We start from the raw sequence: 12,517 nt of genomic DNA on the forward strand, positions 1-12,517 counted from the left end.
TAGGTCATTTGGTGTATCACTGCTTCGTCTCGTTAGAAACCTCTTTTTACTCTGAAAATTTTTGTATAATGAGACACAACCAGGAGAAATTTAGAACAAAATTCTTAACTCAGAGTGCCTTCTTGTTTGACTGCTTACTTGCAAGGAACTCTAGGCTTGCTTGTATTGTAAAAAAGCAAAGATAAATATAGTTATGTGTCTATTTTGAGAACAGCTGGCATCTTTTGGAAATCCAAGTAGGAAATACAACATTTTTTGCGTGTATTCATGGTCATGTGAATGGAATATTTTTCTTTCTTTTTTAGTGTGTTGTAAAGCAGGACAGTGACCAGCAGAAAGTGGAAAACAGAAATTTGAAATTAGTGCTTTAAATGTTCAGGAGAGGTAGTACAGTGCTTTGAAAACTTTAAATTTGTGAATATCGGAACAAATCCCAGTTGAAATAATCATTGTACCAAATAGCCCTACACTACACACAGTAACCAAATATCTGTTTATTTGCTTTTGGTTGAAATGTCAAAGTGAGACAATCGGTGTTCCATTCTGAGTTCTTTGTTATTCAAAACTGAGAAAATAAAATAATTCATGCAATATGACATACGAGATGGGGATGTTGTACCTGGGGATGAGTGTTGAGAACCATGTTTCTCTCTGGCTAGTTTGACTTCACACTGAAGCATGTCTTTAAGCCTCCCACAAATACTCTTAAGCATTGCTCCTAATTTTATATGCACACGTATTTATGTATGTATATATTACATATATTTGCTACATGCAAAATGAAGCACTTCCTCCTACAGCGTCTCATTTTCTTGCTTCTGTGTCAACGGTAGGTTGCTACAGAAATTCAGTACATACGATTATGCATATAATGTATTTTCTCCAAATACTAATAAATGAAGCTTCTACTGTATCCTAGTATAAACGTTTTATAACATGACCGACTCTCTTAAGAAGTATCATGTAGCCATAAATCAAAGTTTTGTTACAATTCTTCTAAATGTCTTTTAAATATTGTAAAATTCCAAACACTCAATTGTATCAGGCAAGGTGAGAAAAAAATTAATTCTAGATTTAGAGTTATGATGGTGTGTGTCTTCTGAAATGGCATGTAAAGGTTATTTTAAGCTTCTAAATTCATTTTTGCGGAGGCAGAAAGGACAACTTTCAATTGTGCTCCGGGAAATTAACTCCAGTTGTCCATGTGGTGGCGCTAACACAATCGCCGGAGCCTTCACTTACTGCCTCCGGAAGTGTGAGTTAGCAGGATACTGGAAGTAGGAATGAGGCTGGGACTCAATCCCAAGAAATCCAATGTAGGGTTTAGGCGTATTGACCACTATGCCAAATGCTTACCGCATAGACACTTTTATAGAATAAATTATATTCGGTTTGGATAAAAACTCCACTAGTTCAACATAAAGTCCCATTCATTCAATCCATAATTGTGTAGATGATTTGGTCTGTGTCCATGGAAAGATGGACAGAGAGTCAGAATGAGGAGTTAGGGGCCCAGCCCAATGGCTCAGCGATCCCATTTGGGGGCTGATTCGTCCCAGTTGCACTACTTCCCTTCTAGCTCCCTGCTTGTGACCTGGGAAAGCAATAGAGGACGATGCAAAGCAAAGCCTTGGGACCCTGTATCCATGTGGGAGACCCAGAAAAAACTCCTGGCTCCTGGCTTCAGATCGTCTCAGCTTTGGTCATTGTGGCCACTTGGGAAGAGAACCAGAGAACGGAAGTTCTTTCTCTTTGTCTCTCCTTCTCTCTGTATCTGCCTTTCCAATAAAAACAAAATATTAAAAAAAAACCATAAATAAGCATGAGGAGTGAATCTACTGGAATTGGGATCATGTTAAAGTTTTAAGAGGATTTATGAACTAGAAACAAACATGTATTGATTGTTGAGGTGGCCATTTTGAAGTTGTGCAAACTATTCCGATTTTGACTTTTTTAGATAATTCCCTCAGCATTTTTGCCAAGCATAATGGATTCAACCGTCAGAAGCAAGAAGTCTATCTCTTACCAATCATAATCAGTGATAGTGGGAATCCTCCCCTGAGCAGCACCAGCACCCTCACCATCCGGGTCTGTGGCTGCAGCAGTGATGGTGTGGTCCAATCCTGTAACGTCGAAGCATACGTCCTTCCAATTGGACTCAGTATGGGCGCCTTAATTGCCATATTAGCATGCATCATCTTGCTACTAGGTACGTATCTCCTTGATCCTCACCATGTTTCTGGTTCGTCCATGACTGGAAATCAACAAACTCGGACCCAAGCAGGCAGGCAGGCAGGCAGGCAGGCAGCAGCAAGGTTTTTTTTAGCGAAAGAGGCCCATCCTTCTCCACACTCTGGGGACACAAAGAGATGAAGAGGACCACAGGGGTGATGGCAAAGGTCACAACATTTCCGGTCCCCACACAAGTGAAAAGATGGACAAACAATAAAGGCAGTAGAAGTGGACAGGGATCATTCCGTAGTTAAAACAGCACCTATTGTGTAAGAAGGGCTTGGAAATAATGGTTGCACATCCCGGTACTGCATATAGGAGTATTATATCTAAAAATATAGTTTATCTTATTGCAATGTTTGGTAAGAGAAAAACAAAACATGCAACATAAAGTATGTGTTTTTCGAAATGACTGTGTTTTTTTAGTTTTTTTTTTCTTTTCTTTTTTCACATTAAAATAAAGTCAAATGAAAGATAGTTCATTGTAGGTGAGCTTCTGTATCATTTACGTTTATATAGAATTATAACATGAGCTTGGATTTCAAGAAAAAGAGCAAAGATGTATACTGTCCTGTCCTTGAAGAGTAAAATGCCTTAAAGTTTTTGTCAGGTACTGCTTTTGCAATACGGCTACGTGGTTCACCCAGTAATTAATTTAAAAATGATTTTACTCCTTGAGTCCATGCTTCATTACACTGATCTGCCTAGCTTATCTTTGTTTGCTTTTTCTACCATCCTTTGATCTATCTTGAGACAGAAGAATTGCAGTTTTCCCGCAATTCCTTTATTTTAAAAATATTTATAGACGGGGTGGGGAGAACCCAAGTACCTATGAAACTGTGTCACATAATACAATGTAATTAATGAATTAAAAATAATAAATAATAAAAAAATTTATAGTGAGAGAGGAGAGAGATTTTTCCATCTGCTGGTTCACTCTTGAAGTGCCTACAAAGAAGTCAAGGACCAACAGCTACTTCTGAGCCTTCTATATGGGTGATACATGTCCACACAGAGGCAAAATAATGCCACACACTCAATTCTACCATGAGAGACTATTACTTAATGGAAAGTGCCTTGACAAAATGTTAAAACAAAAAATAGAATAAGTATTTTCTAGTCATCTTCTTTTACTTGATGGAAGAGAGACTAAAAACAAATGGATTTCAAATGATTTGCTCAATACACCCAGCAATATTAGTCATGCTGCTGATGTTAATTTCCATTGGCTCTACAGCCGTTGACAACACTATGAAATGAGGTTTTTAATTGTGAATGGATATCCATCTAATCTTGTAATCTGACCCAATCACTATTTTATAAACAAGCATATCCCAAAACAGCCTTTTGTTACACTTCAGAAAAGAAAGGCTTTTTGTTTAGTTCCTTAGTAAGTGTTACAATGTCAAGTTAATACACTTTAAACAGATATCCCGTTCCCTTAATGAATATTGTGTGCTGCTTGTTGAATTACATGCTAGCTTGTTTAATTGATATTTAATATTTGTCTTGCAGTCATCGTGGTGTTGTTTGTAACTCTACGACGGCATAAAAACGAACCACTCATTATTAAGGATGATGAAGACGTTCGAGAAAACATCATTCGCTACGATGACGAAGGAGGAGGAGAGGAGGACACCGAGGCTTTTGACATAGCAACTTTACAAAACCCAGATGGAATTAATGGATTTTTACCCCGTAAGGATATTAAACCAGATTTGCAGTTTATGCCAAGGCAAGGGCTCGCTCCAGTTCCCAATGGTGTTGATGTCGATGAATTTATAAATGTAAGGCTGCATGAGGCAGATAATGACCCTACGGCCCCACCTTATGACTCCATTCAGATTTATGGCTATGAAGGCCGAGGGTCAGTGGCTGGCTCCCTCAGCTCCCTGGAGTCCACCACTTCAGACTCAGACCAGAATTTTGACTACCTCAGTGACTGGGGTCCCCGTTTTAAGAGACTGGGAGAACTCTACTCTGTTGGTGAAAGTGACAAAGAAACTTGACAGTGGATTACACATAAATCAATGGAACTGAGCATTCTGTAATATTCTAGGGTCACTTCCCTTAGGTACAACCAATGTGGCTATTTATTTTAGAGGCAAGTTTAGCACCAATCATCTATAAACTCAACCATATTTTAATGTTGAACCAAAAAAAATTTACCTAAAATAAAAAGTGTGTTAGGAGGTTATAAATCTTGTGGAGTGTGAATTAAGTATGTGCAGTGTCTAGAAGTCTTTGGATATTTGACATTTACTTGATTACCACAGACAAAGATTGGGATCCTGATTAATCCTGGTTTCAAAAGAGGAAAAAAATCAAAATTAAAAAGGTGCTTTCTTAGAGAAACGGATCTGCACGGAATCTGCTGCTGATACGTATCTTCTGCAAGGATTTTTATGAATGCAAATGGTTTTTTTCCCTTTCACCAATAAGGATCCCGCCACAAATGATAAAGCAATACTTGGTCTGCTGTACATTATGACTTTTGGAGTTTTGGGAGGCCTCCTAGATAATACGGTACGGTGACCACACTTTGTACATAATCATTGGCCCCACTCACCAGAGACTGATAGCATCTTTAAATATTGTGTCGAGCCTTAAAAGATTCACGTGTTCGTGATCCATTCCAGGGTGGGTATTGCCAGCTCAGTGTTGGGAGGAGAGAAATCCCAAGCAAACAGTCTTGTTTGCTACAAGCTGGATTCCTCGTTCCCTCCACTTCATCTTCTTCCACAAGGATTAACTGTACCACACAGTGGACTACACAAGTGACAGGTGGTTTTATTGCTAGCGCGTGAATTTATTTGTTTAATCCTCAAAATAAATATTTTATTGATGTTCATTAATGCTTTTATTTATTAAGGTTGGTGATCTATAGACTAAGGGGCTACATGAGAAAAACCCTAAATTATATCCATTAATAACCCTTTAGATTGTTTTATATAAATATATATACAATGAATGTTTAATACATGTACATTTTGATGAGATAAGTATGGCAGGCAATATTACCCAAGGAGAGCTAATAGTCTCTTTAGAGTAGAAAGTGTTATTGTGACTGGTGAAGGCAGGAACAGCATTTTCCCAGAGAACTTTTGGACTGTTTTCTATTTTGTTCATAATACTAGTATTTGGTGTTTTTACTACAAGCACAAACATCTGAAAATATAATGGCTCCTGTAACTATTTACAGTTTAGACTTTTAGATACCATAAAATGCCCTGCTCAGCATATTTCAAGTGGCCCCTACTGTTTCAGAGCAGGTACTGATTTGTACATAATTTTACTGCTTATATTTTTAGCACTTTTCTTCCTGAACTACATGGTGATGCACACAACGTTGTAGACTTCAGAAACAGAACAGCACTAGAAGATGTGAGCATATCTGATTTGTACTGCAATCCTGCCATTTAGAAGTAGAAAATGTATGATCAAAATCAAGTATTACATGCAGATCATTTTAATTTTATACTTTGCTTTAATGCAATATTGTTTATTTACTCCATGTATTGTATTCAGAGAAACTCCTGTATTGTTTCCTACTTTGTGAAATATATTTTTATAAATACTTTTTGTTGTCATCAATTTTTTCAGATAGATGAAGACTCATTAACAGAATTATCAGCTCTAAAATTCTGAAGTGTTTAACCAAGTCATCCCATGAACCACTTTCATTTGTCAGAATTTTTATTATGAAAGAACTAGAGTGATGACTTACCAGTGATCACACAGCAAGACACAACAGGGATGCTAAAGGAGTTGGAGCGTTGAATGGCGGGTCCAGCTGTATCATCTGGGTATTTCTAGAAGTAGACACCAAGCTTGATCTAGGAGAAAAAGATAAAAGACACAGCAGTGCGCAACAGGGAAACACTTCAGACATGCTTGACGAAAGAAAACTTATCATAAAACATGAAGGGATCATGAAGCCAGATTTCTCAAGAGAACCTTACACCAGAATGCAAATTGGGAGAAATCTCTGCCGGTCCATCAGGGAGCAGTGGGATGAAAGAGTGTCTGTTAGAGCAGCATCTAGCGGGGCTCTCAATCACTGCCTTGGGGATGTCTAAAAAGAGTGTAGCTTTGGCTTGAAAATGAAAAGTACCAACTTCTGGAGGCTGTCCCCACTGTGACAGAAACAAAACATTTAGAGATCATGCTAATAATTTTAATAACCCAGGGATTGATCAACTCTGCTTGAATTGCATTTGTCTGAGAACAGTTCATCTTTTGTGATAATCATGACGACTGTGAAAACACCTTTTCTTAAGGTGCAAAGGAAGAGTGTCTAAAGTGACCTTTGAATAAACCCCAAATCAGCACAGTGCCAACAAGTATGTAATAAATATAAATTAGTAATAGTTGTAATAGTAATAACATTCCAATTACATTGCACATTATAAAATAAGAATGTCTTCATACATTTTATTTCCTGCAAATCAGAAAACAGTGTAACATGAAAATAAGTACCATGTGTTACACACACAAGTGTATTTCGGAGAAAAAGTATTCTATTCAATAATGTAAACTCTATATCTCCAATTTTGGCAATAGGATAATCTTCATTTGGTATTTCATGGAGAGAAGATAACGGCTGACATAATGTGTGTGAAAATATTGCCTCAAAATTCACTTCTGCAAGGGAGACTGAAAACGTGCATTTTTTTGTGGATTTTTGTTTGCTACTGCTTTAGTAGTATTTTGTACTTAACAGTTCATTTCAGGTTTTGAACTATGAAGTTAAATGAGTAATAGCATGTTCATAACAGAAGTGAATGGTGTATTTAGAGGACCCCAAGGTTAACTAAATTTCTGAAATATCAACACAGATACACAAACGCACACAAAGTACATAATTTATCTTAAGCTTTTATTCTAGCAACAGACTTGCCAAAACTTCTACAAAAAAAAAACCAAAAACAATGATGTTCCCAATCTTTCTAAGGTTTATGTGTCTCATGCTCAACTCATTAAATAACACATTTATAAACTAATTTAATTGACTTATTTCTGTGCATTGTTCAGTTCCATTCATTTTGAAGTATGTCTATATGTACACATGAGACTATTTTTCAAAAGAAACAACTTGTTTTATTCACAAACATTTTAATGTATCTGTGAATCTTTAGGTGTCCCCACCATTAGCTTTTTTCTGTTCTTCTTCAAAACTTATTGTTGCCCAAGAGTTATCTACCTAATAGAGAAGAACTATTAAGCTGGAACCAAGTGCAACAAAAATTATTTTCCACGGCCTACAATCCAAGGTTCTTGTCAGGGAAATAAATGCATCCCTGGGTGATTGGGCAGCTCATGGGATTGATTCATCCTGTATGTATTTGACCAAATCTAACTGCGAAAATTTCTCTTGAGCTTCAACATACATTTATTATAGTATAAGGGAAGGACATTTCTTCTAATAATTTGAATTCTGTTGTTACAAGTTTAAAAATAATGTATAATAGGATGAATAAGATATGCTATAAATTAAATTCATGTGTGGAACTTGCTGCACAAAATTATGATGGCTAAGGTATAAACTCCAAACTGAAGATGGTTTGGAGAAAAATGTGTGAACAAGTGTATGTGTATCTATAAAATCATGGCAAATGCAGATTCACTGGCATCGCCAGAGTAGCAAGAATGCTCCGAAATAGACAAATGTGTCTTTGTGACAGTTTGCTTAATCAAATGCTTAAAGGAAGACAGATCTCTGCATGAGACTTAGAAATCTCCCAGGAGCAGCAGTTTCCACACTGAGACTCAACAGCGCTTGGGATATGCTGTATTTTGGAGAAGGAAAAGCGGATGCTGAGAGCTAAGTAGCCAATTACTCTTTATAGCCACAAAAGGACTGGAGGCAAGTAGGTCCTTCCAACAAGTTGTATTATGCCATCACTGGCTTTGCGGGGAACCTCACGAATGTATAACCTTCTGATTGCCTTTTTGATTGAAAGTTCCATCTGAGATCAAGGCAGTGCAACCAGTAATAAGATTTCAAAAAATCCCATCACTGGCACTGTCAGAAAGGCTGAGCATGACTGAAATCCCATCATTGTCAGTCAAAAAGATAAGGTAACAGTGGGCCTTACGCTAGAAGCCTCATAAATGCAGGATCTACACATTAATAGCAACATTAAAAGTACTGTGCTCTTACATACTTGCATAAACCTATACATTTTCACACACAAATCAATTGCAATATTCACCATCTTATATACTACCAAAAACCTCAATGTTGTCTGTTTTCCAGAATCTAACTCCAGAATTTGAAAAGAATTGTATTGAGGATTGCAGGTTTCAGATACATTTTTTATTTGTGAACAAAATGATAGCTCATAATAGCTGAGATTACGATGAAGTGTATCATATCATGGAAATAGATTTAGACGTCTTTATGTCATTGCATTTTGTTGAGTAAATAATTGTACAGCATGTTTTCTCTGAAATACTTTTCTATCTTATTTTTTCTTTAATTCCAATATTATTTTATTTGCTCTACAGCATTTCTTTGTAATATCAGTCAGTTGTCCAGTATTGAGTATATTGCTTGCAATTGTAATAATTTCCCTTTGTGATAACTGCCAAAGATAATGTCTTCATTGTCTACTGCTAAAGCAGACATTTATTTTTTATTCATTTATTCCTAAGCAGCAAAAGCTTGTACACTCCATGCCATAGTTTTGATATTTAGGGTGTGCTAGTCCTAGTATTTTGGACTCAGTATTGCTTATATAGAGCTTATACAATTAAAAATCTCTCCATTTTGATGGAATATCTAAGTAGCAATAATTTTGTTAACTGCATTTGTTGAATGACATATAGCTGATAAGAAAAAATTAAAATGGGTGACATCTTCAAGCTTAATTTTTAATTGATAAAGCAAAAGTATGTAATCTGCTCAAAACTAATTACTGAAGCAATGGGTGAATAATAATTGAATCTGAGTTTAAACAGGTTGGTCTGATATTAAAATTCCTTAAATTTCAACTAAGGAATCTTATCTGTAATCATAACATGAGGCTTCTAATGATAAGAAATAGTTTATAACACTAGGAAGAAAGTAACTGCACATGGAGACATGAAAAAGCTTGATGGAGAATTTTTCAAAAAAGCATTTGAGATGTTGTTAATAGATTTCATAATTAATCTAAAACCTTAAGCGCCACATGTAAAGATTAATAGCATACTTCTGTGCACATAAAAACATCCAGATACTGGGCATTCTAGATTTGCTACGTTTTGTGGGAAGGAATAATAAAGAACTTAGATTTCTTTAATTTTCCAGAGTTAAGTTGCACATCTAACTTAAGGGACAGAAATTAGACTCAGGTTTTCTGGGTCATTTCTTTGGCCATGCAACTGTGTTTCTGCGTGTGTGCTTTTCTTTCTTTTTCAAGGAAATGTCATCGAGGTCTTGAGGCCAGTAGGCATTTGCTGGAAATATCGGTGCCTCTTTTGGAAAACCTGCCACCATCTGAGTCACACCTTGACTACAATGATTAGCTCTTGCAGGGGTGTTTACTAATAGATAATAGATATCTTTATTATCATCCACAGATTACAGAAGAGGGTTTCTAGCAGACCTATCACAGGATGCTGTCTGAAGACTATGGAAAGCAATGGCTTCGATGAACTCAGAGGCCAGCACCACACAAGGAAGTGAGAGGTCACTAAAGGCAAATTCCCATTCCTTGCCTTCTTCTCTGTACATGCTAAGAACGCCAGGGCCATCCTGGGAATACTCACACACATGAGCAAGATTTTAACAACTTTGATTTAAGATTGAACACAAAATTTGGTGGTCAATTGGGCCACTTCCCTTTTCTAATGTACCCCTTTCCTTGATGGCAACTTTGTCTAGTAGTCTTCCAAGTTTTCTTTAATACATTTTCTAAAGTTTGAAAGCTATTCCATATTTGTCAAGTTTGATTGTGTGAATATATGAATCGATGATCTAGGTTCAATGTTAGAGCTATAAATATTAATATTGCAAATAAACTTGAAAAATGTCCTTCCTAACAAAAACATTCTTTTCTACAAAATATGTTCTGGAAATTCTGTTAGTGACAAGAAGTTCTTCCCAAATATATTTCTCTTGCATCTCAAAGACATGCAGTCTAATGATAGGTGACAATAAATGAAAAAAATATATTTGTGTCTGATATCATAAGCAAACAGTGTGTTGAGAGCATAAAGAAAGAATATGTAAACTTCCAAGACATGATAAAATGATTCTTGGAGGGAGCACATCCCATTAGAATGCTGGTATCATTGGGAAACACTAGCTTAAGGCTCAGGTGCCTGAAAATGAGCAGTGATGTTAAGGTGAAAGATTTCTCAATGGACTTTCCTGTCAGTGATTCTCAAGCATCTGATCTTTTAAGTGGGACAGAACTTCCTGTACCGTAATCACTTAATAAATGTGTACTGAGGACTTTCCAGGAATCCAGATGCTGAGAATACAACCATAAGTAGGATAGAGAAAGTATGTGTTTCGAAAGTTCTAGAGGTGTAGGAAAAGTATAGTAGCATAGAAATGGAAAAAAAAGTGTAATATAATGAAGACAAAACAAATGGAGTAGGAGTTAAATATTTCACGGGGTGGAAAAGTTAATGCTTGGGGTTATCAAGTGAAAGTGTCATGACAAAAGTAAATGATAACGAAGGGTTTCAGAATATGGGCATTAATTTTACTTTTGTAGCATGTGAGTGATATAAGGTAAATGACAATAAATCTAGATCATAGTCGATGAGGGGGACTATTTGTAATGTGGATAGTGAAGAAGAGGACTCATTATTCAAAGATTTACTGTACATATAATAGAAAAGAGAATGGAAGGGAAGGGGAGTAGAAATAAGGAGGCAACATGATGCGGCTTACACACACAAGAAGTCAAATCTGGTTCCTATATGGAAATAGGAAGCAAAAGAATGAAATCAGAAAAGATGTTGTTATAGTAAACGGAGGAAGAGAATAATTGACTTTAAATGTGGTGGTAATAGGGAGGGAAGAAACAGAATCCAGGCATACGTTCGGTATAAAAGTAGTAGCCATGGTATTTGCATTACAGGTGAAAAATGAATAGAAGATTAAATTTTAAAATGATGTATACAGCATTCGTAGGCCTAGTTAGGCAACTAAATGGGGCTTTTCATAATCATGGAGAAAACGCACAATGTATTTGTTTCTTCACTAATGGTGTTCAACAGACAGAATAACAAAATGCGTAGCACAGTAGACATTTCTGTAAAGGAAGTACAAAGCACTGATGAGTTAGGGTTGCCCAGAGCAGCATGCACAGGGGGTGCTCAAATATTTAAGTAAGACATGTACTATGAAATCACTATGCATGTATCTTAAAAGTATTTGCATGAAAATAAACTTGTTTTTTAACTGTACTATCTTTTATTCATTTGGAAGACAGCAAGACAGAAGCATAGATGGAGACAAAGAAATAGATAGAAATTCCATCTGCAGGTTGGATATCCAACTGACCACAGAAGCCAAGACTCAAGGAAGCCAAAATCAAAACTCAAAACTCAATTTGGATCTCCCAGGGGGGCAGGAGAATCCGAGTACTTGCACCGTCACCTGTTTCTACAAAGGTGTGTGTCAGTAGGATGACAGAATAAGAACTGTAGTCAGGAATCCAACCTAGGCGCTCAGAGAAGCTGAAACCTTCTCAAGTGGTGTCTTACTATCTTAATCCCTGGACCAAACACCAACACAAATTCATTTTTAAATTTCATTTTCTCACTCTTTACAGCTTTCTGTCTCTAGTGATTCTGAATGTGTATCTGGATATAGTCTCCATCCAGTAAATACATGTCCATAGATGAGTAGTTGTAACTATCTCTGAGCTTTACTGTGAGAAATCAGCCAATCATATGATGACTGGTGAGTTCTGTGATCTTTCATATTTAAACAGGAAATCCAGGAAAGCACATAGTGTAATGTAGACTGAGTCTGAAATCTGAGAATCAGGAAAACCAGCCAGTTAAATCCCAGTCTGAAGGCAGGAGGATATGAGATGAGACTTTCCAGTTCAGACGCTAAAACAGAAAAGGAGAGTTCCTTTCTTCTCTCAACACTCTTCCCCTGCATGGATTTCCCGTCATCTGCGTTGGGAAAGCAGTCCACAGAGAACCCGATTCATACACAGACACAACCAGAAACGTTCTCATGGACACACCTGGAACCGTCTGTGATTCTGTGAAGCTGGTAACATTAACAGTATCTGGAAAAATGCCTTCAGACTTCTGTAGATCAATATCT

General features: G+C 36.7%; 1 protein-coding gene across 3 annotated transcripts in view; it reads left to right on the top strand.

The window, feature by feature from the left end:
- CDH8 (cadherin 8) overlaps positions 1-10,205 on the top strand; it is a 346,924-nt gene extending 336,719 nt beyond the window's left edge. Inside the window, exons 11-13 of one of the 3 annotated variants that reach the window (XM_058674770.1) lie at positions 1,958-2,209; positions 3,748-3,930; positions 9,799-10,205. In XM_058674770.1, coding sequence (XP_058530753.1) covers positions 1,958-2,209; positions 3,748-3,930; positions 9,799-9,845 — 482 coding nt within the window. In that variant the 3' untranslated portion in view covers positions 9,846-10,205. Of the gene's footprint in view, positions 1-1,957; positions 2,210-3,747; positions 6,163-9,798 lie in introns of those variants that run through there. The other 2 variants (XM_058674767.1, XM_058674768.1) reach the window with 2 other exon arrangements.
- Positions 10,206-12,517: the final 2,312 nt, after the last annotated feature.

The sequence above is a fragment of the Ochotona princeps genome, chromosome 16 (genome assembly GCF_030435755.1).
Source record: "Ochotona princeps isolate mOchPri1 chromosome 16, mOchPri1.hap1, whole genome shotgun sequence".
NCBI lineage: Eukaryota > Metazoa > Chordata > Mammalia > Lagomorpha > Ochotonidae > Ochotona > Ochotona princeps.